General features: G+C 47.0%; 1 protein-coding gene across 11 annotated transcripts; it reads right to left on the bottom strand.

Moving 5' to 3' along the window:
* Window positions 1–219: 219 nt before the first annotated feature.
* LOC109763206 (receptor-like serine/threonine-protein kinase SD1-8) lies at window positions 220–26,705 on the bottom strand. Of its 11 annotated transcripts, none has more exons than XR_012202234.1 (8): window positions 19,912–20,707; window positions 19,534–19,646; window positions 3,407–4,586; window positions 3,195–3,272; window positions 2,206–2,363; window positions 1,939–2,114; window positions 1,676–1,789; window positions 220–349 (listed from the first exon to the last, which is right to left on the bottom strand). XR_012202234.1 is itself a non-coding variant. In XM_073508314.1 (8 exons), the coding sequence occupies exons 1-7, from the start codon at window positions 26,600–26,602 to the stop codon at window positions 21,044–21,046; spliced, it is 2,559 nt and encodes an 852-aa protein (XP_073364415.1). In that variant the 5' UTR covers window positions 26,603–26,705; the 3' UTR covers window positions 18,850–19,646; window positions 19,912–21,043. The 11 variants fall into 11 exon arrangements, 2 of the variants coding, with proteins under 2 accessions (XP_073364415.1, XP_073364414.1); XM_073508314.1 differs by lacking the exons at window positions 220–349; window positions 1,676–1,789; window positions 1,939–2,114; ... (1 more) ...; window positions 3,195–3,272; window positions 3,407–4,586 and adding exons at window positions 21,444–21,594; window positions 21,686–21,923; window positions 22,005–22,215; ... (1 more) ...; window positions 22,586–22,708; window positions 25,288–26,705 and having other exon boundaries at window positions 18,850–19,646; window positions 19,912–21,355; XR_012202233.1 differs by lacking the exon at window positions 220–349 and having other exon boundaries at window positions 1,574–1,789.
* Window positions 26,706–27,762: the final 1,057 nt, after the last annotated feature.

Genomic DNA, 27,762 nt, shown 5'->3' with positions numbered 1-27,762 from the left:
AAAATAGAAACATTGAACTCTTTATTTTGCACTTCATTACAAATGATAATAACACTTGAACGACTTTATTATTTATGCTTAAGATTCGATCATCTCACATGTGTAGGTTATTATCCATTAGAGAGAGGGAGAGGGAGAGAGAGAGAGGGGGGGGGGGGGAGAGGTTCTGATAGCACATCAGCCCACTTTCAACTCTCATCGTGAGGCAATATAAAATGTCCGGGAATAATATAGCTCTCTGAAATACTGCAAGGCAGCCCCAAGATATTGAGGTTCTAAATTGCTAAGATTTGAGCCAGTCCAGCTAACGTGGACTACTTCATTAATACCTACCATCATTCCAGATAACCTGCAAAACAAGAGGCAAAAGACAGTAAATACTGTACATGTAAAAATTTCAGTTGAATTGAAAGGCTCGGATTAAAAACCAACACATATATGCAGGGTTATTTCATACTGCTATTTTATTCAACACCAATAACCTCCTTGTCACCATCATAATATATCATCCAAAATCATATTACCAATTTTGGGGCAACTTTATACTACTTACAAATATAAAGAATAATATTAGTTAAAAAAACCTTGGATTGTAATAGATGTGAAAAATACTTCTATGTTTCAAGGAATCATATGGTGTGAGTATCGTCTGAAAGCTTTTAGGAGAAATAAGGATAGAGAGTTGTTTTGTTCAAGGAAACAGAATGGCTCTCCTTACATCATCTTTCATCATTGTTACATGTATAAATCGGGATAACACACAATTAATAAGAGGAATAAGGATAGAAAGTTGTTAACTTCAACACTGTTCATTTGCTTATACTTGAAGAAATAAGACAACATTGCTTATACTTGAAGAAATAAGACAACATCCCCTGTGACAAATTTACTTTTATTGACAAACGAATTCCCTCCATTTGTTAAAAATATGCCTATTTGGTTCACTTGGAAGGCAAAGGAGAATTTCATAACATGTATATGGTACCTTGCTAGAAGGAAAAAGATAACTGGTATACTTGCCTCAAAATCAGAATGTATGATAGAATTACATAGAGCTATTTGTCCGTTTCAAAGATACAACTTTTGTAAGGAACTGTGTCAACGAATTCCCACGGAAAATATAGCATCTGATTCCAAGAAATGTAATAGCACACTAAATCATATTTATGAATGCGTAGGAATCTGGACTCTTTAGAAGAAATGGATAGAGCAAATGATCATGGTCCAATGCAGGTTCTGCAGGTTCTATTGTACACATTTTTATATAGAAAATTTATCGGAAACACAGGAACAAAATATGTTTGAGTAGGTAACAAAATTTGTTTTACTCCCTCCGTTCCTAAATATATTTCTTTTTAGAGATTTCAAATGGACTACCACATACAGATGTGTATAGACATATTTTAGAGTGTAGATCCACTCATTTTGCTCCGTGTGTAGTCACTTGTTAAAATCTCTAAAAAGACAAATATTTAGGAACGGAGGGAGTAGAAGATAATGACTTCCTAATATTGAAGCACATAACTGAACTCTACTGATTAGTGGGATATGAATCGGAGGTACAAGACAAGAATGAAGTAATAGGTTTTATTTCTGTTACTCACAAACTACATGTACAACATTGAGAAGCTCCTTGTGAATCAAGCTTACAACAGTGAGCATTAAAAAAACATACTCTCTTCTTGCTAGCCGGTGTTGAGAACACCTTGGCGGCAATTAGTATTGAAATGGTCTCCTTGATAGGTTCATGAAGAATGCCAGAAATGAGAATCTCATCCAGTATTTAGACCTGAAAATTTCACCATTGGTACTCATGGGAATTTCTCAGTACTAAAAAGAAGGGTATAGCTCTCGCAAGAAATTTCATATAACTCGATTGCTGGTTCATCAATGTCAAAATTTCAGCATATATGTGAATATTAAATCGACCTCACATACCTAAAGAAATTAGGGAAAACACTAAGGCTGCAGTGTGGCTCCCGTGTCCTTGACAGTTTCGGCGCGCCCACCGCGTCCACGCCGGTTGTGGCGCGACCCCCACATCCTTGGTGGCGGCCATGGTGCCCACATCCACCTGCATCCACGTTTGGGCTGTACTGGAGTATGCGGCGGCACTGGAGCAGCCACACACTTGTAGCCGTCACTACTGCATGTCATTGCAGATTAGAGATATACAGTTTAGGATCCAGAGACAGAAGAAGATACCTGGACCGCCGGCACTGATCCAAAAATACCTAGGAGCAAACCCCAGTAGCAGGCCCTCTCATCCTCTTCAAGGCTGTCTACCGCCTCGCGCTACTCCTTTTCTCACTTATCTCCACCGGCACTCGCCTCCCGCTGGTGCCATCGGTCATGCCCTTCGTCTGACAACAAAAATAATTTGTTGTCAATATATATTGCCAATTAGGCATGAACAATCATTAGAAACTCAAAATTCAATTACTCTAAAAGAACGAGCTCGATATCAGATTACTTGATCTTTCGTAGAGAAAAAAAAATACTAAACCAAGCTTCATTATAAGGTTCAGATTTATTTTAGGGTAGAGAGACTTTAGATGGTTTCTATTTCCCTAAATTCTAAGCCCAATGTGCCTCTATGTCCCTGTTTCTTACCTCCTCACTCACTGACCAGATCAAGAAGAAGCACCCAGATCATGTTTCAAGTATTTTAAATTTAAAGGGCAAAAAAAGTTAACATCAAAATAATCTCGAATAACAATGTCACCGCCAATACCAAAATTGAGAAGTACGCTAGATGGTCTATCCGAATTTGTGAGATTTTGATATATCTATAAGTTATTCAGAGATAGTTTTGTAATTAACAGAATAAGATAAATTATGCTACAACACATTGCATGCGGAACTTAAGCAGTACCTCTTAAAATTATCTTAAAGAAAAATCGACTCTGGTGAGTATAGATACTCGGCATATACTGCTCCGAAATCTAAATGGACTATTTTTTTGTAATGAAGAGATATATTTTACTGCAACACAAGGATGAATGATATTTTCTGACCTTCAGGCCATGTTTCGTGGACAACATTTTCTACATTAGACAAGCACAAACTGAAAATCTAGAGCTAAGATGTACATGTAATAGTTAGTTTACACTCTTTCATACCAAAGTATGTGATTTGATCACTTCCAAGTTCGAACATTACCTTGTCTAGTTCATCAGATAGAAAAATATTACCTTGTCTAAGACCTCACTTCTGATAACGTTTAGGTGCAGACCTTTGCTCATATACACTTTCTGAAGTAGGATTTGGATCTAGAAGGTTATCACATAGAAATTCAATTCAATTAGAAAATATTGATAATACCACAAGGAATAGGCAGGAACCATTAAAAAATATGTGACTGCATCCTAGCTCGTGCTTCTCCAAATTAAACCATGTCACTCACCTGAAAAACTTCTAGATTGCGACCAATGCCACAATTTATGTCGTCATCTACTAAAAACTCTGTGCAAGCTCCTGTCCTTCTCCATGATTAAAGTTTATTAGTTTACCCATGCTAAATGATGTATAAAAACCAAGGTAAGAACTTTTCAAAGGTAAAGAAGTATAGAACAACATGCAGCCTGATCTTCTCAAAACACGCACTGAGTAAAATAGCAATAATAGGGGTGGAGGTAGGAAGGCCATGGAAATAAAAGGTAGATTGGATCGAACCTGCTCTGAACAGGTTATCAGAGTCAGTCCTGCTGCGTGAGGCGGCGAAGCTCGACAGTAGATGGCCATCTTGACCCTGAAGGTGCACAGCGCCTCCACAGGACACACACGCCCAACTCACTACATACAGCACTCAGTACGATACAATCAATGGAGGTAACTACAAAATACACAACAAACCTTGTGTACAGACCTTTTCACTACAAAATAATTCAAAACTAATTATATTCTGCAAGCAAAACAACATCTTTTTAGGAACATCGTGTTGTTTAGCTTTTGAAATGCTGGAATTCTGATATTCTGAGATTTTCAAGCAAAACTTCTAGGACTGTAAAGTGACAACTGACAACATGGCAATCAACACAATGGTTCAGATGCCCTATGGTCAAGAGACACTCGCACCATAAAATTGCAGTACCAGTGAGCTGTGAAAATTAATTCGCTCGGCTTGGTCAAGAGCCCTATGGTCACGCAAGCCACACGATGATGTCCCTTCTTGAACCGCCATTCCAAGAAACTGAGACTGGGGAACAATCAGCACCCACAGCAACTGCAAGCACCACCCTCTGTTATTAAGTTGGTAAAACTCTACTCGCCTCAAACACAAACTTCTCCATTCAAACCACAGAATACACATGGCTAATGTGGAAAATCAACAAAACCCCAATCTGCTACTATTAATTGTTGCCGAGGTGTAGAAACATAGTTACAATGAGATTGTTGATGATTACGGTGGAGAACAACTTCGTCATGACCTTGTGGGAGGGGCAGTGGCAATGTAGACGAAGCTGCGGCCGCTAGTGCGCACGAACTCGGAGCCGGTGACGCGGCCGATGGAGCCGAACACGACCTCCAGATCGACCGCGGACATGCTCTCCGCCAGCCCGACGATGTCCAATGACATGGACTATCTGCAAAAGAATTGAAATGCAACAGTCATATGCAAATATATTAGATAAAAGACGACTGAGTTCCCAATTAACATTTGCACCACATCATATGAAGCATTGTGGTATGATCTAGCACCAAATTTTGGATTTCGAAAAAAGTTCATGAAGAAGAACCTCAAGGACCAAAAGATCGGCATGGGCCCTCCACTGATATGTGCACTCTGTCAGGCGGTGTGTGCAGAGAATGTGTAACCTTAGAGCTGCTGAGGCGGGAGGCACCGCAGTCCATCCGCGTCCACAATATCGGCCTTACTTCTACTCCAGCGCGAGCTCCAGTACGCAAGTGTGAGCATGCCAAAGTAGGCTGAAATTCCCAATCGGAGAGGGCGAGGCCATGGTCGCACTCTAGCGATCCCTCACCACTCTTCCTGCCCCCTCTCTTCTTCTCGTTGCCTCTTCCTCCTCGTTTCCTTCTCCCAATCCTCCTGCACTCTATTGTAGGTGTAGTACTCTCTACTCTATTTCTCGCCTCCTCCCCGTCGTTCTCTACCCTGTTCCCAATCCTCCCGTGCTCTGTTGTAGGTGCAGTACTCTCTACTCTGTTTCTCACCTCCTCCTACCCGTCGTGCTCTACCTGAAGGAAATATGCCCTAGAGGCAATAATAAAGTTATTATTTATTTCCTTATATCATGATAAATGTTTATTATTCATGCTAGAATTGTATTAACCGGAAAACATAATACATGTGTGAATACATAGACAAACAGAGTGTCACTAGTATGCCTCTACTTGACTAGCTCGTTGATCAAAGATGGTTATGTTTGCTAGCCATAGCCATGAGTTGTCATTTGATTAACGAGATCACATCATTAGAAGAATGATGTGATTGACTTGACCCATTCCGTTAGCTTAGCACTCGATCGTTTAGTATGTTGCTATTGCTTTCTTCATGACTTATACATGTTCCTATGACTATGAGATTATGCAACTCCCGTTTACCGGAGGAACGCTTTGTGTGCTACCAAACGTCACAACGTAACTGGGTGATTATAAATGTGCTCTACACGTGTCTCCAAAGGTACTTGTTGGGTTGGCGTATTTCGAGATAAGGATTTGTCACTCCGATTGTCGGAGAGGTATCTCTGGGCCCACTCAGTAATACACATCACATATAAGCCTTGCAAGCATTGTGACTAATGAGTTAGTTGTGGGATGATGTATTACGGAACGAGTAAAGAGACTTGCCGGTAACGAGATTGAACTAGGTATCGAGATACCGACGATCGAATCTCGGGCAAGTAACATACCGATGACAAAGGGAACAACGTATGTTGTTATGCGGTCTGACCGATAAAGATCTTTGTAGAATATGTGGGAACCAATATGAGCATCCAGGTTCCGCTATTGGTTATTGACCGGAGAGGTGTCTCGGTCATGTCTACATAGTTCTCGAACCCATAGGGTCCGCACGCTTAACGTTACGATGACAGTTATATTATGAGTTTATATGTTTTGATGTACCGAAGGTTGTTCGGAGTCCCGGATGTGATCACGGACATGACGAGGAGTCTCGAAATGGTCGAGACATAAAGATTGATATATTGGAAGCCTATGTTTGGACATCGGAAGTGTTCCGGGTGAAATCGGGATTTTTCCGGAGTACCGGGAGGTTACCGGAACCCCCCGGTAACTTAATGGGCCTTAGTGGGCCTAGGTGGAAGAGAGGAGAGGAGGCCAGGGCAGGGCCGCGCGCCCCTCCCCCCCAGTCCGAATAGGACAAGGAGAGGGGGGCGGCGCCCCCCTTCCTTCCTCCCCTCCACCTTTTCCCCCTTCCTCTCCTAGTCCAACATGGAAAGGGGGGGAGTCCTACTCCCGGTAGGAGTAGGACTCCTCCTGGCGCGCCTCTCCCTTAGGCCGGCCGAACCCCCCCTTGCACCTTTATATACGGGGGCAGGGGGGCACCTCTAGACAGACAATTGATTATTGATCTCTTAGCCGTGTGCGGTGCCCCCCTCCACCATATTACACCTCGATAATGCGTCGGTAGAATATCAACATTGTCACCACGCCGTCGTGCTGACGAAACTCTCCCTCAACACTCGGCTGGATCGGAGTTCGAGGGACGTCATCGAGCTGAACGTGTGCTGAACTCGGAGGTGTCGTGCGTTCGGTACTTGATCGGTCGGATCGTGAAGACGTACGACTACATCAACCGCGTTGTGTTAAACGCTTCCGCTATCGGTCTACGAGGGTACGTGGACAACACTCTCCCCTCTCGTTGCTATGCATCACCATGATCTTGCGTGTGCGTAGGAATTTTTTTGAAATTACTACGTTCCCCAACAGTGGCATCCGAGCCTGGTTTTATGCGTTGATGTTATGCACGAGTAGAACACAAGTGAGTTGTGGGCGATATAAGTCATACTGCTCACCAGCATGTCATACTTTGGTTCGGCGGTATTGTGAGATGAAGCGGCCTGGACCGACATTACGCGTACGCTTACGCGAGACTGGTTTCACCGTTGCGAGCACTCGTTGCTTAAAGGTGACTGGCGGGTGTCTGTCTCTCTCACTTTAGTTGAACCGAGTGTGGCTACGCCCGGTCCTTGCGAATGTTAAAACAGCACCAACTTGACAAACTATCGTTGTGGTTTTGATGCGTAGGTAAGAACGGTTCTTGCTAAGCCCGTAGCAGCCACGTAAAACTTGCAACAACAAAGTAGAGGACGTCTAACTTGTTTTTGCAGGGCATGTTGTGATGTGATATGGTCAAGACGTGATGCTATATTTTATTGTATGAGATGATCATGTTTTGTAACCGAGTTATCGACAATTGGCAGGAGCCATATGGTTGTCGCTTTATTGTATGCAATGCAATCGCCATGTAATTGTTTTACTTTATCACTAAGCGGTAGCGATAGTCGTAAAAGCAATAGTTGGCGAGACGACAACGATGCTACGATGGAGATCAAGGTGTCGCGCCGGTGACGATGGTGATCATGACGGTGCTTCGGAGATGGAGATCACAAGCACAAGATGATGATGGCCATATCATATCACTTATATTGATTGCATGTGATGTTTATCTTTTATGCATCTTATCTTGCTTTGATTGACGGTAGCATTATAAGATGATCTCTCACTAAAATTTCAAGATAAAAGTGTTCTCCCTGAGTATGCACCGTTGCGAAAGTTCTTCGTGCTGAGACACCACGTGATGATCGGGTGTGATAGGCTCTACGTTCAAATACAACGGGTGCAAAACAGTTGCACACGCGGAATACTCAGGTTAAACTTGACGAGCCTAGCATATGCAGATATGGCCTCGGAACACTGAGACCGAAAGGTCGAGCGTGAATCATATAGTAGATATGATCAACATAGTGATGTTCACCATTGAAAACTACTCCATTTCACGTGATGATCGGTTATGGTTTAGTTGATTTGGATCACGTAATCACTTAGATGATTAGAGAGATGTCTATCTAAGTGGGAGTTCTTAAGTAATATGATTAATAGAACTTAAATTTATCATGAACTTAGTACCTGATAGTATCTTGCTTGTCTATGTTAATTGTAGATAGATGGCCCGTACTGTTGTTCCGTTGAATTTTAATGCGTTCCTTGAGAAAGCAAAGTTGAAAGATGATGGTAGCAATTACACGGACTGGGTCCATAACTTGAGGATTATCGTCATTGCTGCACAGAAGAATTACGTCCTGGAAGCACCGCTGGGTGCCAGGCCTGCTGCAAGAGCAACACCAGAAGTTATGAACGTCTGGCAGAGCAAAGCTGATGACTACTCGATAGTTCAGTGTGCCATGCTTTACGGCTTAGAACCGGGTCTTCAACGACGTTTTGAACGTCATGGAGCATATGAGATGTTCCAGGAGTTGAAGTTAATATTTCAAGCAAATGCCCGTATTGAGAGATATGAAGTCTCCAATAAGTTCTACAGCTGCAAGATGGAAGAGAATAGTTCTGTCAGTGAGCATATACTCAAAATGTCAGGGTATAATAATCACTTGATTCAACTGGGAGTTAATCTTCCGGATGATAGCGTCATTGACAGAATTCTTCAATCACTGCCACCAAGCTACAAGAGCTTCGTGATGAACTATAACATGCAAGGGATGAATAAGACAATTCCCGAGCTCTTCGCAATGCTAAAGGCAGCGGAGGTAGAAATCAAAAAGGAGCATCAAGTGTTGATGGTCAATAAGACCACTAGTTTCAAGAAAAAGGGCAAAGGGAAGAAGAAGGGGAACTTCAAGAAGAACAGCAAGCAAGTTGTTGTTCAGGAGAAGAAACCCAAGTCTGGACCTAAGCCTGAGACTGAGTGCTTCTACTGCAAGCAGACTGGTCACTGGAAGCGGAACTGCCCCAAGTATTTGGCGGATAAGAAGGATGGCAAGGTGAACAAAGGTATATGTGATATACATGTTATTGATGTGTACCTTACTAATCCTCGTAGTAGCACCTGGGTATTTGATACTGGTTCTGTTGCTAATATTTGCAACTCGAAACAGGGGCTATGGATTAAGCGAAGATTGGTTAAGGACGAGGTGACGATGCGCGTGGGAAATGGTTCCAAAGTCGATGTGATCGCCGTCGGCACGCTACCTCTACATCTACCTTCGGGATTAGTATTAGACCTAAATAATTGTTATTTGGTGCCAGCGTTGAGCATGAACATTATATCTGGATCTTGTTTGATGCGAGACGGTTATTCATTTAAATCAGAGAATAATGGTTGTTTTATTTATATGAGTAATATCTTTTATGGTCATGCACCCTTGAAGAGTGGTCTATTTTTAATGAATCTCGGTAGTAGTGACACACATATTCATAATGTCGAAGCCAAAAGATGCAGAGTTGATAATGATAGTGCAACTTATTTGTGGCACTGCCGTTTAGGTCATATCGCTGTAAAGCGCATGAAGAAACTCCATAATGATGGACTTTTGGAATCACTTGATTATGAATCACTTGGTACTTGCGAACCGTGTCTCATGGGAAAGATGACTAAAACACCGTTCTCCGGAACTATGGAGAGAGCAACTAATTTGTTGGAAATCATACATACAGATGTATGTGGTCCGATGAATATTGAGGCTCGTGGCGGATATCGTTATTTTCTCACCTTCATAGATGATTTGAGCAGATATGGGTATATCTACTTAATGAAACATAAGTCTGAAACATTTGAAAAGTTCAAAGAATTTCAGAGCGAAGTTGAAAATCATCGTAACAAGAAAATAAAGTTTCTGCGATCAGATCGTGGAGGAGAATATTTGAGTTACGAGTTTGGCCTACATTTGAAACAATGCGGAATAGTTTCGCAACTCATGCCACCCGGAACACCACAACGTAATGGTGTGTCCGAACGTCGTAATCGTACTTTACTAGATATGGTGCGATCTATGATGTCTCTTACTGATTTACCGCTATCGTTTTGGGGTTATGCTTCAGAGGCGGCTGCATTCACTCTAAATAGGGCACCATCAAAATCCGTTGAAACGACACCTTATGAACTATGGTTTGGCAAGAAACCAAAGTTGTCGTATCTTAAAGTTTGGGGTTGCGATGCTTATGTGAAGAAACTTCAACCTGATAAGCTCGAACCTAAATCGGAGAAATGTGTCTTCATAGGATACCCAAAGGAGACTGTTGGGTACACCTTCTACCACCGATCCGAAGGCAAGACATTCGTTGCTAAGAATGGATCATTTCTAGAGAAGGAGTTTCTCTCGAAAGAAGTGAGTGGGAGGAAAGTAGAACTTGATGAGGTAACTGTACCTGCTCCCTTATTGGAAAGTAGATCATCACAGAAATCAGTTTCTGCGACACCTACACCAATTAGTGAGGAAGTTAATGATAATGATCATGAAACTTCAGATCAAGTTATTACTGAACCTCGTAGGTCAACCAAATTAAGATCCGCACCAGAGTGGTACGGTAATCCTGTTCTGGAGGTTATGTTACTAGACCATGACGAACCTACGAACTATGAAGAAGCGATGGTGAGCCCAGATTCCGCAAAATGGCTTGAGGCCATGAAATCCGAGATGGGATCCATGTATGAGAACAAAGTATGGACTTTGGTTGACTTGCCCGATGATCGGCAAGCCATTGAAAATAAATGGATCTTCAAGAAGACTGACGCTGACGGTAATGTTACTGTCTATAAAGCTCGACTTGTTGCGAAAGGTTTTCGACAAGTTCAAGGGATTGACTACGATGAGACCTTCTCACCCGTAGCGATGCTTAAGTCTGTCCGAATCATGTTAGCAATTGCCGCATTTTATGATTATGAAATTTGGCAAATGGATGTCAAAACTGCATTCCTGAATGGATTTCTGGAAGAAGAGTTGTATATGATGCAACCGGAAGGTTTTGTCGATCCAAAGGGAGCTAACAAAGTGTGCAAGCTCCAGCGATCCATTTATGGACTGGTGCAAGCCTCTCGGAGTTGGAATAAGCGCTTTGATAGTGTGATCAAAGCATTTGGTTTTATACAGACTTTTGGAAAAGCCTGTATTTACAAGAAAGTGAGTGGGAGCTCAGTAGCATTTCTGATATTATATGTGGATGACATATTGCTGATTGGAAATGATATAGAATTTCTGGATAGCATAAAGGGATACTTGAATAAGAGTTTTTCAATGAAATACCTCGGTGAAGCTGCATATACATTAGGCATCAAGATCTATAGAGATAGATCAAGACGCTTAATTGGACTTTCACAAAACACATACCTTGACAAAGTTTTGAAGAAGTTCAAAATGGATCAGGCAAAGAAAGGGTTCTTGCCTGTACTACAAGGTGTGAGATTGAGTAAGACTCAATGCCCGACCACTGCAGAAGATAGAGAGAAGATGAAAGATGTTCCCTATGCTTCAGCCATAGGCTCTATCATGTATGCAATGTTGTGTACCAGACCTGATGTGTGCCTTGCTATAAGTTTAGCAGGGAGGTACCAAAGTAATCCATGAGTGGATCACTGGACAGCGGTCAAGAACATCCTGAAATACCTGAAAAGGACTAAGGATATATTTCTCGTTTATGGAGGTGACAAAGAGCTCATCGTAAATGGTTACGTTGATGCAAGCTTTGACACTGATCCGGACGATTCTAAATCGCAAACCGGATACGTGTTTACATTGAACGGTGGAGCTGTTAGTTGGTGCAGTTCTAAGCAAAGTGTCGTGGCGGGATCTACGTGTGAAGCAGAGTACATAGCTGCTTCAGAAGCAGCGAATGAAGGAGTCTGGATGAAGGAGTTCATATCCGATCTAGGTGTCATACCTAGTGCATCGGGTCCAATGAAAATCTTTTGTGACAATACTGGTGCAATTGCCTTAGCAAAGGAATCCAGATTTCACAAGAGAACCAAGCACATCAAAAGACACTTCAATTCTATCCGGGATTTAGTCCAGGTGGGAGACATAGAAATTTGCAAGATACATACAGATCTGAATGTTGCAGACCCGTTGACTAAGCCTCTTCCACGAGCAAAACATGATCAGCACCAAGACTCCATGGGTGTAAGAATCATTACTGTGTAATCTAGATTATTGACTCTAGTGCAAGTGGGAGACTGAAGGAAATATGCCCTAGAGGCAATAATAAAGTTATTATTTATTTCCTTATATCATGATAAATGTTTATTATTCATGCTAGAATTGTATTAACCGGAAAACATAATACATGTGTGAATACATAGACAAACAGAGTGTCACTAGTATGCCTCTACTTGACTAGCTCGTTGATCAAAGATGGTTATGTTTGCTAGCCATAGCCATGAGTTGTCATTTGATTAACGGGATCACATCATTAGGAGAATGATGTGATTGACTTGACCCATTCCGTTAGCTTAGCACTTGATCGTTTAGTATGTTGCTATTGCTTTCTTCATGACTTATACATGTTCATATGACTATGAGATTATGCAACACCCGTTTACCGGAGGAACGCTTTGTGTGCTACCAAACGTCACAACGTAACTGGGTGATTATAAAGGTGCTCTACACGTGTCTCCAAAGGTACTTGTTGGGTTGGCGTATTTCGAGATTAGAATTTGTCACTCCGATTGTCGGAGAGGTATCTCTGGGCCCACTCAGTAATACACATCACATATAAGCCTTGCAAGCATTGTGACTAATGAGTTAGTTGCGGGATGATGTATTACGCAACGAGTAAAGAGACTTGCCGGTAACGAGATTGAACTAGGTATCGAGATACCGACGATCGAATCTCGGGCAAGTAACATACCGATGACAAAGGGAACAACGTATGTTGTTATGTGGTCTGACCGATAAAGATCTTCGTAGAATATGTGGGAACCAATATGAGCATCCAGGTTCCGCTATTGGTTATTGACCGGAGAGGTGTCTCGGTCATGTCTACACAGTTCTCGAACCCGTAGGGTCCGCACGCTTAACGTTACGATGACAGTTATATTATGAGTTTATATGTTTTGATGTACCGAAGGTTGTTCGGAGTCCCGGATGTGATCACGGACATGACGAGGAGTCTCGAAATGGTCGAGACATAAAGATTGATATATTGGAAGCCTATGTTTGGACATCGGAAGTGTTCCAGGTGAAATCGGGATTTTTCCGGAGTACCGGGAGGTTACCGGAACCCCCCGGTAACTTAATGGGCCTTAGTGGGCCTAGGTGGAAGAGAGGAGAGGAGGCCAGGGCAGGGCCGCGCGCCCCTCCCCCCCAGTCCGAATAGGACAAGGAGAGGGGGGCGGCGCCCCCCCTTCCTTCCTCCCCTCCACCTTTTCCCCCTTCCTCTCCTAGTCCAACATGGAAAGGGGGGGAGTCCTACTCCCGGTAGGAGTAGGACTCCTCCTGGCGCGCCCTTAGGCCGGCCGAACCCCCCCTTGCACCTTTATATACGGGGGCAGGGGGGCACCTCTAGACAGACAATTGATCATTGATCTCTTAGCCGTGTGCGGTGCCCCCCTCCACCATATTACACCTCGATAATATCGTAGCGGTGCTTAGGCGAAGCCCTGCGTCGGTAGAACATCAACATTGTCACCACGCCGTTGTGACGCCCCCGATTTGACCGTACACTAATCATGCACGCAAATGTGTACGACCAAGATCAGGGACTCACGGGAAGATATCACAACACAACTCTAAAACATAAATAAGTCATACAAGCATCATAATACAAGCCAGGGGCCTCGAGGGCTCGAATACAAGTGCTCGATCACAGACGAGTCAGCGGAAGCATCAATATCTGAGTACAGACATAAGTTAAACAAGTTTGCCTTAAGAAGGCTAGCACAAACTGGGATACAGATCGAACGAGGCGCAGGCCTCCTGCCTGGGATCCTCCTAACTACTCCTGATCGTCGTCAGCGGGCTGCACGTAGTAGTAGGCACCTCCAGTGCCGTAGGTGTCGTCGTCGACGGTGGCGTCTGGCTCCTGGACTCCAGCATCTGGTTGTGACAACCAGATAGAAGGGAAAGGGGGAAAAGAGGGAGAGAAGCAATCGTGAGTACTCATCCAAAGTACTCGCAAGCAAGGAGCTACACTACATATGCATGGGTATATGTGTAAAGGGGCATATCAGTGGACTGAACTGCAGAATGTCAGAATAAAAGGGGGATAGCTAGTCCTGTCGAAGACTACGCTTCTGGCCATCTCCATCTTGCAGCATGTAGAAGAGAGTAGATTGAAGTCCTCCAAGTAGCATCGCATAGCATAATCCTACCCGGCGATCCCCTCCTCGTCGCCCTGTTAGAGAGCGATCACCGGGTTGTATCTGGCACTTGGAAGGGTGTATTTTATTCAGTATCCAGTTCTAGTTGTCATAAGGTCAAGGTACAACTCCGGGTCGTCCTTTTACCGAGGGACACGGCTATTCGAATAGATAAACTTCCCTGCAGGGGTGCACCACATAACCCAACACGCTCGATCCCATTTGGCCGGACACACTTTTCTGGGTCATGCCCGGCCTCGTAAGATCAACACGTCGAAGCCCCACCTAGGCTCAACAGAGAGGTCAGCACGTCGGTCTAACCCTATGCGCGCAGGGGTCTGGGCCCATCGCCCTATGCACACCTGCACGTTGCGTACGCGGCCGGAAGCAGACCTAGCCTAGTGGCGTTCCAGTCCAATCCGGCGCGCGCCACTCAATTGCTGACGTCAAAAGAGCTTCGGCTGATACCACGACGTCGGGATACCCATAACTACTCCCACGTAGATGGTTAGTGCGTATAGACCAAATGGCCAGACTCAGATCAAATACCAAGATCTCGTTAAGCGTGTTAAGTAACCGCGAACGCCGACCAGGGCCAGGCCCACCTCTCACCTAGGCAGTCTCAACCTGCCCTGTCGCTCCGCCACAAAGATCCACTCGCGGGTACTCCTACGAGCCGACCCGACTTTAGTCATCTCATGTGTCATGTATATAGTATATAAGTATATACCCGTGATCACAGCCCAGGTGATCACGGCCCGATAGTATAGCACAGCAGACGAACAAGAATGTAGGGCCACTGATGGAAAACTAGCATCCTATACTAAGCATGTAGGATTGCAGGTATCAGGATAGGATATCGAAAAGCAGTAACATGCTACACTACTCTAATGCAAGCAGTATAGAGAAGCATAGGCGATATCTGGTGATCAAGGGGGGGGGCTTGCCTGGTTGCTCTGGCAAGTAGGAGGGGTCGTCAACTCCGTAGTCGAACTGGTCAGCAGCAGTGTCGGTCTCGTAGTCTACCGAAGAGAAGAGGGGGGTGAAACAGTAAATACAATGCAAACATAAGCATGACGATGCGTGACATGACAATGAGCGGTGCTAGGTGCGCCCTAACGCGACAGTAGGTGGTACCGGCGAAAGGGGGGAACATCCGGGAGGTATTCCCGATGTTCCGCGTTTTCGGACAGACGGACCGGAGGGGGAAAGTTGCTAGTTCGATAGGTTAGGGGGTTGTGGTGGACGAACGGACTGAGTATTCGGATTCGTCTCGTTGTTCTGAGCAACTTTCATATAGAAAACATTTTCATCCGAGTTACGGTTTAAAAGATATGAATTTACAAAGTTTATTTGAATTTCTGGAATTATTTAAATTAAGCAAAAATGAATTATGACATCAGCATGAGGCAATGCTGACGTCAGCAGGTCAACAGGTCGGCTGACCAGTCAAACCAGACAGGTGGGTCCAGTGGGACCCACATGTCAGCCTCTATTAGTTAAATATTAATTTAAACTAAACTAACAGTCTAATTAGAGGGGTGGGCCCCATATGTCAGTGAGTGATTAGTTAATCTAATTATTTTTATTTATAAAACATTTTTCTTTTTCTCTTTTTTTTAATTTTGCGGCGGGGCCCGCATGTCAGTGGCTGGGCCTGCCCAGTCAGCAGTTGACTGGGTCAACCCAGTCAACCAGGACCCACGGGGCCCACTGGCAGTGGCCCTGGGGTGGCCCCAGGCCGGCCACGTCGGCGGCCGGCGCCGGAGCAACTCCGGCGACCAAAACAGCGGCGGCCCCTCGCCGGAGTTGGCCGGAATCGCGCTACGGGGCTCGGGGAGGAGCGGGGCTAGGCCCATTCGAAAGGGCTCGCAGCGCCGCATCCAAGGGTGGCCGGGGCTTCGCCGGACTTGGCCGGAATCGGCGCCGGCGAGCGGCGGAGGCGGCGGCGCGCACGGGTGCCCGACGGAAACGAGGCTACGGCGGGCTATCGAGCAAGCGGAGGGGCTGGGGGGCATCTACGCGAGGTGGGGAGTGCAACGGGCTTGAGCCCGTGACCAACAGGTCACCGGAGCCTCGCCGGCGGCGAGCTCCGCGGCGCGGCGTTCGGGCGCGCGTGGGGAAGCAGCTAGGGGGCGCGCGAGAGAGAAAAGACAGGGGAGGAGGGGGGAGAGGCTCACCGCGTGGCACACGGAGGCCGGTGAGAGGCTTAGGAGCAGCAGGTCGACGCCGGGGAAGAAGGGGGGTCGCCGGCGTCCGAAGTTGAAGACGAGCTCGGTGTGCTCGTTGTAGGGGCTCCGGTCTCCAACGGGCTGCACCAGACGAAGCAGCGGGCGACGGCGGTCCTTGGAGACAACGTGGGGCGGCGAGGTGGGCACGGTGGCCGTGTGAACGACGGGAACGGCGGCGACCGCGTCGGGCGTGGGGAAGGAGAGAGCGGCGCGGATCTGGGGGGGGGGGGGGGAAAGAGAGAGGCGCAGGGGCCGAGAGGTGAGCGGGGGGCGAGTGGGAGAGAGGCCCGAGGAGGCGGGGGGAGCTGGCGTCCTTATCCTCCCCGTCGCCGGCGAGGGGGTGCGGCGGGGACTGCCCCTGTTCCGACCCCGGTCGGGGGAACAGGGAAGGGGGCGAGTGGGAGAGGTGGGCTGGGCCGGGGGTCGGCCCAGTCGGGCCAGGGGTCCGGGGGGTGAGGGTCTCCTCTTTTTTTTTTTTTTTCTTTGTCTGTTCTGTTTTCTGTTGTATTTTCTTTTTATTTATTTATTTTCTTTTCTGTTTTATTTCATTTAAAAGTATTTAGGTATTTTATAAAAAATGTGTTTTCTCCACCATAATTATCAGTGCAATTTCTGGCATGGCCCGAACATTTTTGTTTAAATTTTTGAAAACTTTTATTTTCCACTTTAAATTTAATTGAAGTTTGAATTAGGAGTTTGAAAAGAAACGTGTTCCAAATGTGATCAAGCCCTGTTTAGCAACATGATTAGCTTAATCACAGAGGGTTACTGTAGCATGATCCTCAAGGTGTTACAGCCGTCGTGCTGACGAAACTCTCCCTCAACACTCGGCTGGATCGGAGTTCGAGGGACGTCATCGAGCTGAACATGTGCTGAACTCGGAGGTGCCGTGCGTTCGGTACATGATCGGTCGGATCGTGAAGACGTACGACTACATGAACCGCGTTGTGTTAAACGCTTCCGCTATCGGTCTACGAGGGTACGTGGACAACACTCTCCCCTCTCATTGCTATACATCACCATGATCTTGCGGGTGCGTAGGATTTTTTTTGAAATTACTACGTTCCCCAACACTACCCTGTCGCTAGTACAGCGTTTTGTTTCTCTTCTCAACAAATCTTCTCTGCTCTTTAATGAACATACATGAACCAACTGGTTAAACGTGGTCAATCATGTATTGTCTTAAAAAATAATTGTAGGATCAGAAAATAACACACATGGCTTTGCAGATTTGCGCTCGGCAAGGTTCCAAAGCAGTATACAATAGTCAAGATTGCAATGATTTATCGCTCCAGCACATGAACCCTCGAATATAAACTACATATGGTTCAAATGAAGTGCATGGTGGAAGATTCGTTATGGGGCTGTGTCAGTATGGCTCCAGTGCCCAGAAATCGTATGCACTAAGCTTCAGAAACCAAAGTAGCAAGTTTGCTACAGAGTTGTGTCATACGTATCAAGACTTGGTTCACATCTCATTCATTATGGGGTTGTGTCAGTAACTCAATATGACTTCAGTACCCAGCTTATCTTGGTATTTGTTATTAATAAGGACATGGTGTTGTTGCTCTTGAGTTAATCAATTCATTCTTTTTTGAGAACCGAGTTAATCAATTCAGATTGGCAAATACTTGCATCTCTTATTGTGCACAAAATATATTATTTTCAGCTCTTAATTTCAGTTTCACATCAGACGTGTGCACCTAAACACCTAAACACTTAGCAAGTCAGATATAAAGAAACAGTTGGGTGGTTCAATCACTGAATAATCCTCTATCCTTCGATAACTACCAGAAATTCAGAGCAGTCCGTTGGTAGCTATACATTGATATGCATATGACAAATCGCGTTCCCAATCTCTCTCCCGTAGACATCATCAGCAACAATCAGGAGCAGTACCATCTCCTCTCTCTCAAATTTTGTCATCCCAAAAAGTTCCAATCATCTTCTCCCCGCCCCCGGTCGATGGCCACTACACTTATTACTTCCCCATGATTGTCAGCCCGCACCTCCAGGCAAGATGATAGGTCTGCAGGGGCAAGACGGCACCTCCATGATGGAAGTACCATACATTTCATGAAGAGATACCCTTTGTTCATTGTCCCCGGACAACTATATTGGGGACCATCTATTTCTTTTCTTTTTTTGCATCTTCAATGTATAGCAAAGATTAATAAGTGATGCAGAATTTACCCTCATGGTAGCATAAAGCTTGTACTTGCCATGGTTCCTCGATTGGCACTTGAAACAAAAGCAAAAACTAATCAAAAAGCCACTCTGGTGAACAAACTTGAATCTTGGGACTATCCCTTTTCATTGTACAAGCACTACTGAAAACCATGGTTTTATTATTGATCGAAAATTCTTGTAATACAGTCTTCACTGAATGCAGTTATCATGGCTCTACTTTTGGCAGATTACTGGTTCCTTCTACAAGATAGCTATACAACTTCATAGGTCACCAAATAATACCAATCAGGCTAATTATTGTAGAAAACTACATCAAATTTTCTGAAGAGAACTGGACCCAAGTACACCATATAGGAAATCAAAGGTAAACTCTATATGACCAGCAACAACCGATGGAACAACTGCCATCTAATTCAGCCACACACCACTTGGCAAAGACCTCGAATAAAGGCATGCTAGAAACCTACACATAACTGAAAGTGAAATGCAAATGATTGAAACTATACGTACCAAATTTTATGTACATTTATTATCTAGACATATCTTTCTAGCTTCTACAAGAAATAATAAGTTAGCCTAAGAATACTGCACCATGACCGAATATTCTCGGAATCATTTTTATTTCAAACTATTAAGTTACTTTCCTCTTGCATGGATGAACACAAATATTACCTAGCATGCATAGGCACACGCATGGCCCGCGGCCACAGAGTATCCCTATAGGCGACACGCATCACAACTAACCCAACACAACAAGACAAATCCTGCAATGAGCCGACAATCTAATGGAGAATCAGAGAATATAATACCCCAAGATCTTACCTGACATATTAGAGGCCACTACCGAACCAGCATGATCCAAGGCAACATGAAAACCATCATCCTCAGCGCTCCTTTATTTTGCAGGACAGAATTTGATACATCACCAGGCGTCTCTGAAAACAAAACAAGACCAGATCAATAAATCACAGCACATGCCTGCAAAATTCCGAACAAGCAAATCTAATTCAAACAGAAAAGAATGAGGGCCCACTTATTCTAACAACTCTGAAACAACTCGTCATTTGAAAATAGGCAAACATCTTATTCTTATGGTGCATCATGTCCCATTGATTTTGATCTGAGAATAAACAGGATCATAAAAAAAATTGTGAGGGCAAAGGAGAGAGCTAGGGGGGGATGGGGGAGCTCATCACTGACCATAGCCGAGAGCAGGGGTAAGGTCCCGCTGCTGCATCTAGTACCGTCCATGATGCTGACTGGAGGATGATGGCTCATACGCCCGTCAGAATCGTCTCCCATTCTCGCGACCGTGTGCTCAAACGGCGGCGGCTGGTGGAGGCATGGAATCGAGCGGTGGCGGTGGCCAGGGGAGGCGTGAGATCAAGCGGATGCCCCGACCATGGTCAAGGCCTCCTCCACCACGGAATCAAACCGCCGGCTGCCACACCAGTCCTCGGACACCCAACACCGGTGTCCGCCCCCTCGATCTACCTCTCCCGGTGCGACCCATCTCAACAAGATGTGGCTGTGGCGGATCTGGCCGCCGGCCTGCTGACTTGCTCGACTCAATCTGGGGCCTCCCCGCTTTAAGGAAAGAAGGTGAGTGGAGGGCGAAGCCGGCGGGGGAGAGGGCGGAGCTGATTGGAGGACGTCTCCTCTTCGGATCGAGAAACACCGCCACGGCCGGGAACGCCATGGCCGCCTCCTGCCCCGCGTTGGCCAGTGAACCACATCGTCCCGCTTCGATTCCTTCCGGTGGGCGGTCGGCGACATCTAGGTGGAGCCACCTCCGTCGCCAATTCCTCCTCCCAAGTACCGCAGCACTGGGTTGTCCTCTTCATCTCTGGCAAGCCGACGCCGTCGGACTTCCGTCACCTCCACTACGGCTCGAATCACCATAGGGGTAGTGATATGGGCGCTGAGAAGGGAGGAGGTGGGGAGGGCTCCGGGGGATCCGTCGGTGCGCGAATAGAGGGAGGAGCCGCCGCCGCCGCCGCCGAGATCTAGATCGAGCGGGGTGGCGTTGCATGTCGTGTAGTATCTCTATTGAAAAAAGACCGGTGCTGCGGGGGAAAAGAACCGGACGAAAAAAGAACGACGAAAAAAAACCAAGCGAAGGTGGGAGGTGGGACGAAAATAAACCCGAAACGGAGACTACCAACTGAGACATTAGGAGTAGAGATACATCGGCTCAAAAAAATATGGTATAATCATCCTAAATATTTGCTAGTAGTATATAGCACAGTGGAACCAAATATTTGCTAATTACCGAAGTATCAAAACCGTACTTACGGAACCAGTTTTTAAGCTAACCGAATGCACCGTGGTGTCACCGGCCCTCGACGACGGTGAGGGTGATTTCATTAGCGGTGCAGCTCAACGAGCAGTCGCCGTCGGTGGAGGTTGATCCCCGGTCGCTGCAGTAGCCCGGGTGCCTCGGCTGTGGCATCACCGCGCTCAGGTTGGCCAGCATCAGGAACACCGTGGCCATGTGCGGCCGGTCCTCCGCCCGTTCCTGCACGCACAGCAGCCCGACCTGCACGCACCGCAGCACCTCCTCCGACTCCCGGTCGCCGCCGCCGCTGGCCACCACCTCGTCTAGCAGCGCCAGCGCGTTGCCCTCCCTCCACAGCTTCCATGCCTGCCCATGCACAGCACACTCACGTAGTCACGTTACCACCATCCCCTTGTCATTCAACAGAGGGACCGATTAGTTCTGAATGACTCACGTGGCTGAGCAGGCTCGTCTGCTCGCCGCTGCCGCACATTCCCCGGTTCTTCCTGCCGCTGACGACCTCCAGCACCAGCACGCCGAAGCTGAACACGTCGGACTTGACCGAGAAGACGCCGTCCATGGCGTACTCGGGGGACATGTACCCGCTGCATGCACGCACACGAGCGCATCGGTCAGCTCGCCGTTGTATCCAAAACATAAAAACGCACGGCACCGAATGCGACGACCTTCACTTACTATGTCCCGACGACCCTTCGGGTGTGTGAGTCGGCGTCGTCGCCACCGAAGATCCTGGCTACGCCGAAGTCGGAGATCTTGGGGTTCATGTCGCCGTCGAGGAGGACGTTGCCGGCCTTGAGGTCCCGGTGGATGACCTTGAACCTCGAGTCCTGGTGCAGGTACAGGAGCCCCCGTGCGACGCCCAGTACGATGTGAAACCGCTTCGGCCAGTCCAGTTGCGCCGATCGAGCCTTATCTGCTCAAACACATTATTCCATCTGTAAACTCACCGCAATATGTAGCAACATGGCTACAAACTTATACAAGCACAACGTACCGAAGAGCAGCGTGTCCAGGCTCTTGTTCTCCATGTACTCGTACACCAGGATCCTCTCCTCTCCATGGACGCAGCAACCCAAGAGCCTGACGAGGTTCACGTGCTGGAGCTTGGCGATGAGCACCACCTCGTTCTTGAACTCGTCCAGGCCCTGCGTCGAGTACTTGGACAGCCGTTTCACCGCCACCTTCTGCCCTCCCCCAAGCTCACCCTGCATCCATCCATGATCCAACCGTTTGTTTTCACTTTCTTAACTCATATTGATCGATCAATGCCGTGAAATGTTGCAGTGTCTACCTTGTAGACCGCGCCGAAACCGCCTTCGCCGAGCTTGGCCGACGCCGCGAAGTTGTCGGTGGAAGAGGCAATCGCGGCCATGTCAAAGAGAGTGACATCATGTAGTCCTTTGCTCTGGCTCGACTCGTCTTCCATGCTCCTATCTTGGACTGGAGCGAGAGGGTTGCTCGAGTCGAATGAGGTGAGCCGTCGTGTGCTCTGGTACCTCCCTGCAGGTTTGCAGATGGTAAAATTTCCCTTTCTTGTGTATGAAATATTAGAGACTAATTCGGATTTAGGCGCACCTTTTCTTCTGAAGAACTTGGTCCACATAAAGAATACGCCGAGGCCGAAAAGAAGAAGACCGGATAAGCTGAGGCCAATAGCAAGTGCTGTGTTTCTCCTGCTGGGATTGTCTCCATTGGAAGCTGTCAAGGTCACCTCGGAAAGGTTAGCAAGTCACTAAGTGGTATTCTGCATTTCAGTTTGCTGGATTGAATTTGTGCATCAACGACTAGAGGACCGAACGATGTTGCTCTGAAAGCAAGAAACCCCCCTCAAGTTCTCAGTCTCGGTATTGATCAATGATCATGACCGACTGGAAACAGTATTTTGAGAACTGAGGACTTGCAGTACGTTACTCTGTTCGGATGTAAAATATGAATTGCAAAACTTATAGGTATTGCTGTAACTTTTGATTTATATTTTTGGTATTTCTCTTATATTGCCTAACCTGAGAAGCAATAAAAATGCAGGAGCAGGGGGATACATCCTAATTACTCGCCACTTTGTCAGTGAAAGCAACAACTGACAACCAGTGTTTCATTTGCCAGAGCGCTAGTCACTTCAGTTTCATCAGTCTAATAAAGAACCATTGCAGTCTTGCTGATGGGCACATAGCAGCCATGGGTTAGCAGGGACTGGGATCAAGTGACTTGCCCACTGGCAGTCACGCCGTAACATGCGGCCACCAATCCAGCGTTGGTTTTACATTCAATGGAGGGGATTGATCTAAAGTGAAAGCAAGCCAGCACTTGGCAGTTTTTAGCATTGAGACGCCCATACTTGTAGTTTTATGTACATGCAACAAGCTATGCGCTAAGTGATCTTCACATTGCAAATACATTTAGAATAATTACTAGTAGTAAGTTAAATAAATTTTAATAGCAAAGCTAGACTGAATGTATGAATGCCCTATTTTTAACAAGTTCTATACATTATATTGCAAAGTTCTTTATATTACATTCAAATAGGGGCGATTTTTAACCGGTCCGACATTGCACGTTGCACCGGTCTCCCTGCGCTTGCTCCGCTACCACCCCGTCGACCGCCGCGCTGCGCGACTCGGAGTCGCCGCCGTCACTGCCGAGGTAGTGGAGAAGGCGCTCGTGCGCGTGCTGCACAGCAAGGAGGGCGGCTATTTTTTACAAGTTCTATATGTGACATTCAAATCAGATGATTTTTAAGAAGTTCAACTATTTTTTTTTAAATAAACAAAAAATAAGCAAGGTACCAGATGGATCTCCAACTTTCGTCGCGCAAATTCAAATGAGAAGTACAAAAATATGGGTCTCCAACGACTGTCGCGCATTCATGCCAATCTTCCCGCTCCAGAGCGGATGCCCCTTGACGACATGGATACCAGTCAGACCGACCTGACCGAGAACCCTACTTTGGGTGTTGCGTTGCAGTGAAGCGGTGTTGGTCCGCTTGCCCCTGCTATTTAAGGCATGTGACCGAGAACCCTACTCCGGCCGCCGTCGCCACCTCTCCATCGCGTCAAGCGGGAGTCACTGTTGTTGCCTCTCAACTATGTCAAGCAGGAGTTGGCGTCACCACCGAGCTACTGCGTTGTCAGAATTGGTCGCGTCGAGGAGGTGAAGGCGGAGCCACCTTCCCGGTCGTTCAACATGAACATGAGTGCCAGACCACGTTTGGCACGGCGTCAGACATCGTGCCAGACTGGGTGGTGTCGGACCTGACCTCGCGAGACTGGGTGGTGTCGGACCTGACCTCGCGCTAGCCTGGGCGAGGGCCGGTCCCGGACCACCGCGGAGACATTCGCGCAGTGCCGACGCCGCCCTCCGACAGCGACGGCGACGGCACGAACAACGACCAATGTGCTACCAACTAGGGCGTTTATGTGAACAAGGTCACCGTCCGGTGCCTCGCTTAGTTTTAGTTTAGTTTTTTTAATAATTAAACTTGTTAAAAATCATCTGGTTTAAATGTAATATAAAAAACTTACAATATACTTTCTATGTTCCTAAATATTTGTCTTTCTAGAGATTTCAATAAATGACTACATACGAAGCAAAATGAGTGAATCTACACTCTAAAATATGTCTATATACATCCGTATGTGGTAGTCTTATTGAAGTCTCTAAAAAGACAAATATTTAGGAACGGAGGGAGTAATATATAGAACTTGTTAATCATAGGCATGCGTACGTTCAGTCTAGTTGTTGCTATTAAAATTTATTCTTAATTACTACTAGTAATTATTCTAAATGTATTTGTATTGTGGAGAGCACTTAGTGTATAGCTTGTTGCATGTACACGTAAAACTACAAGTGTGGGCGCCCTAAAAACTGCCAAGTGTTGACTGGTTTTTCATGGATCAATCCCCTTCATTGGATGTTGAATGGACGCTGGATTGATGGCCGCATGTTACGGCGTGACTGCCAGTGGGCAAGTCACCCGATCCCAGTCCGGTTAGCAGACACTATGACTGATCCTTTTCTACAACAAGTCTAAAAGGGCCCTGGACAATCCAAGTAGTTGATTCCTTTTTCAAAAGAATCCAAGCAGCTAACTCTTGAAAGTTTCAATCACGACTAAATGGTCAAAATGTGTGTGTCCTCTAGAAGAGTGCACATTTTTTTTACTTGTGAGATCAAATGGAATGTGCGCTGATCCGATCGATGAACATCCTTTGAATCACAAGAAAATTAACTGCATGATATTATTATCAACAGATTAAAAGGAGAGGAGAGGAGATCCATACGTAAATCGGATGCCGCGAGACGAACAAACAGATTCTGCCCGCCGGATTCAAACTGCCGGACGTCGATCAGCGACGAGCTCCACATGATGCAGCCGCTCTCGCCACCCTTGATGCTCGACGCAGAGTACGCCAGGCAAGAACAGTTCGCCAGGCACCGCTGCCGGCACTGATCGAGGCTGACGCTGGCGTCCGCCGTCGCGTTGGTGGCGTCGGGCAGCTTGACGCCCCGCAGCGGCAGGAAGCCGTCCCCGGTGCAGTTGAGCCGCGTCCTGCGCGCGCACCCGGCCGAGCCGTCCCTCAGCGCCCACTCCCGCGGCGAGGCCGGCGCGAACCCGGCGGGGCAGCCGCACATCGGCGAGGCGCTGGCGTCGCAGACGCCGTAGGCGCCGCACTGCGCGTAGCGGTCGCACTGGTCCCGGGGCAGCGACCAGTAGAGGCTCCACGCCTGCTGCTGCTGCAGCCACACGTAGCGCTGCAGGCTCGACTGGTTCAGCACGAACCTCGAGACCACGTCCCCGCCGCCGCCGCCGTCTACCAGGAACGTGTAGTAAACGTTGGTGCCGTTGGCCACGAACTCGAACCGGAAGTTGCCGTTGTCCGGCGCCATCTCCGGCTCGCCGCTGAACCGCAGGCCGTTCCATGGCCCGTTCCGGTACACCGGCGCCGTGCCGTTGTACCTGATGAACCCCTCCGGCACGCCGCGGATGTCGATCGCGAACGTGTAGCCGCCAAGCGACGGGTCGCCGGGGCTCGCCCAAGTCGTCAGGTACCGGTCGAGCCCCGTGGTGAGGTGCCACCCGAGCTTCATGCCCGGGAGCAGAGTGTCGGACGGGTAGTCGAAGCTCTGCCACAGAACCGGCCCCGTGCCGTTGGAGTCCTGAAGCAAGAAGTTGCCGCTGTCCAGGAGCTGGGCCACCGGGGTGCTGCTGGTTACGTTTGACGGCGCCGACGACCAGAACGCGAGCCCTGACCGGTCGGCAAGAACCAGGCTGCCGGTGCCGTTGATGGCCAAGCTCGCGGTGGTGCCGGTGATGGGAGCTTCCCGGTTGGCCACCCAGACAACAGTAAGAGGAGCGATACCCTTGTACCAGATGCCCAAGAACCTCGCCGTCGAGGCCGGCGGGGTGAAGAACCCAAGCTCGAAGACCCCACCGGGAGAAACGAGCGTCTGGCCATCGGCGACGGGAGAGGTTGCGCTGATACTATCAGCTGCGGGCGCAGGGGAGAAGAGGAGGAACAGGGGGAGAAGAGCTAGTGCTTGCACACGGGTGGCCATGGCCGTTGTTGTGATTGCCCAGCACCAGATGGCACTCATTAGTCACCACGACACCCCGACTGACTATCATGTGCAAGTTTACTCGGCTCGCGCTGCTCGCCTGCTCCCTTTGAATGTTCTTGCGTTCCGTTTGCATGCGTGTAAGAAGAGAGAATACAAGCTTGACCGTAACACTAGTTCACTGTACAGTGAGACAGTGACTACGCAGTCCACGGATGTGTTCGCATGTACGTCCACTCGTCAAAGATGGTTTTTCTGCAAGGGCATGGAAATCCGGAGATGCATGCATGCTTCTTTGTTTTCTCTCACGCTGTGGCGACCCGACCTCCTTCGAGGCTGCTGGCGAGACCTGTCAGTGTTTTTTTAGCACAATACAACCACACTTGCTCACATACACGCACACATAAACTCACTTCTATGAACGCACGACACACACACCTTATTCCTGTATAAGTACATTCGAGATACTCAGCTGGATTAACAAAGTCACTACATACGTCTCGTAGCCGAAACGAACATCAATGAAAAGTATAAAATTAATTCAGAAAAATGCGAGCACAACTAAATTTAGGACTTTAACTCTGATGGGCTGGTTACACCACGAGGAATCTAACTATTAGAGTGACGCTCAGTTCGCTTGACCCAATAAAAATTTGAGGCCTCTTTCATTCATACGGTTCTAAACACACAAGAATAGGAAACATGATTATAATGTTCCCTTTTGAATCCTACGTGACTTTATTTTGCTTGATGGCTTTCGTAGGAGAAATAAAAAATTATTTTCAAAATGTTTGGGTGAATTCTAAAATCCTAAGAAATATAGTACAAAAAAATCCTAAGGGAAAATCTCTATAAGATCCAATCCTACAATCAAACTACCAACATAGAAAAAATTCCTGAGGATTCCAATCCATCAAAATTCGTGTGAAAATCCTTTGAATCAAAGAGGCCCTGAGCGGAGAGTTAATAATTTTTTCTCTACTCCTAATATAGTAAGGGGGAAATCCTAAAAGATATCTTGATCAAATAGACCTCTGGTGAAAAGATGGAGACGCGCTCCTGCGACCCCGATGGCAACGCGCCGCCCGCCGCCTCGGCGCTGCCGCTCGCGCCTCTGACCGGCCTCTCCCTGGCCGCCGGCGCGGCTGCGCTGCCCTCCGCCGCCCCTGCTCCTCTGGTCGGGTCCCCGCGACCTCCGC

The sequence above is a fragment of the Aegilops tauschii genome, chromosome 2 (assembly GCF_002575655.3).
Source record: "Aegilops tauschii subsp. strangulata cultivar AL8/78 chromosome 2, Aet v6.0, whole genome shotgun sequence".
Taxonomy (NCBI): domain Eukaryota; kingdom Viridiplantae; phylum Streptophyta; class Magnoliopsida; order Poales; family Poaceae; genus Aegilops; species Aegilops tauschii.
Note: the sequence above shows the minus strand (reverse complement) of the source record. Positions and strands in the feature narration are given on the sequence as shown.

Bases quoted from the DNA above. Each gene is read 5' to 3' on its own strand.
- LOC109763206 (XM_073508313.1), bottom strand. From the start codon at position 26,602: ATGAGTGCCATCTGGTGCTGGGCAATCACAACAACGGCCATGGCCACC. The intron at 22,216-22,301 runs GTAGACACTGCA...GGATGGATGCAG, and splicing joins GTTTCGGCGCGGTCTACAAG to GGTGAGCTTGGGGGAGGGCA. The intron at 21,595-21,685 runs GTAAGTGAAGGT...GCGTGCATGCAG, and splicing joins CGAAGGGTCGTCGGGACATA to CGGGTACATGTCCCCCGAGT.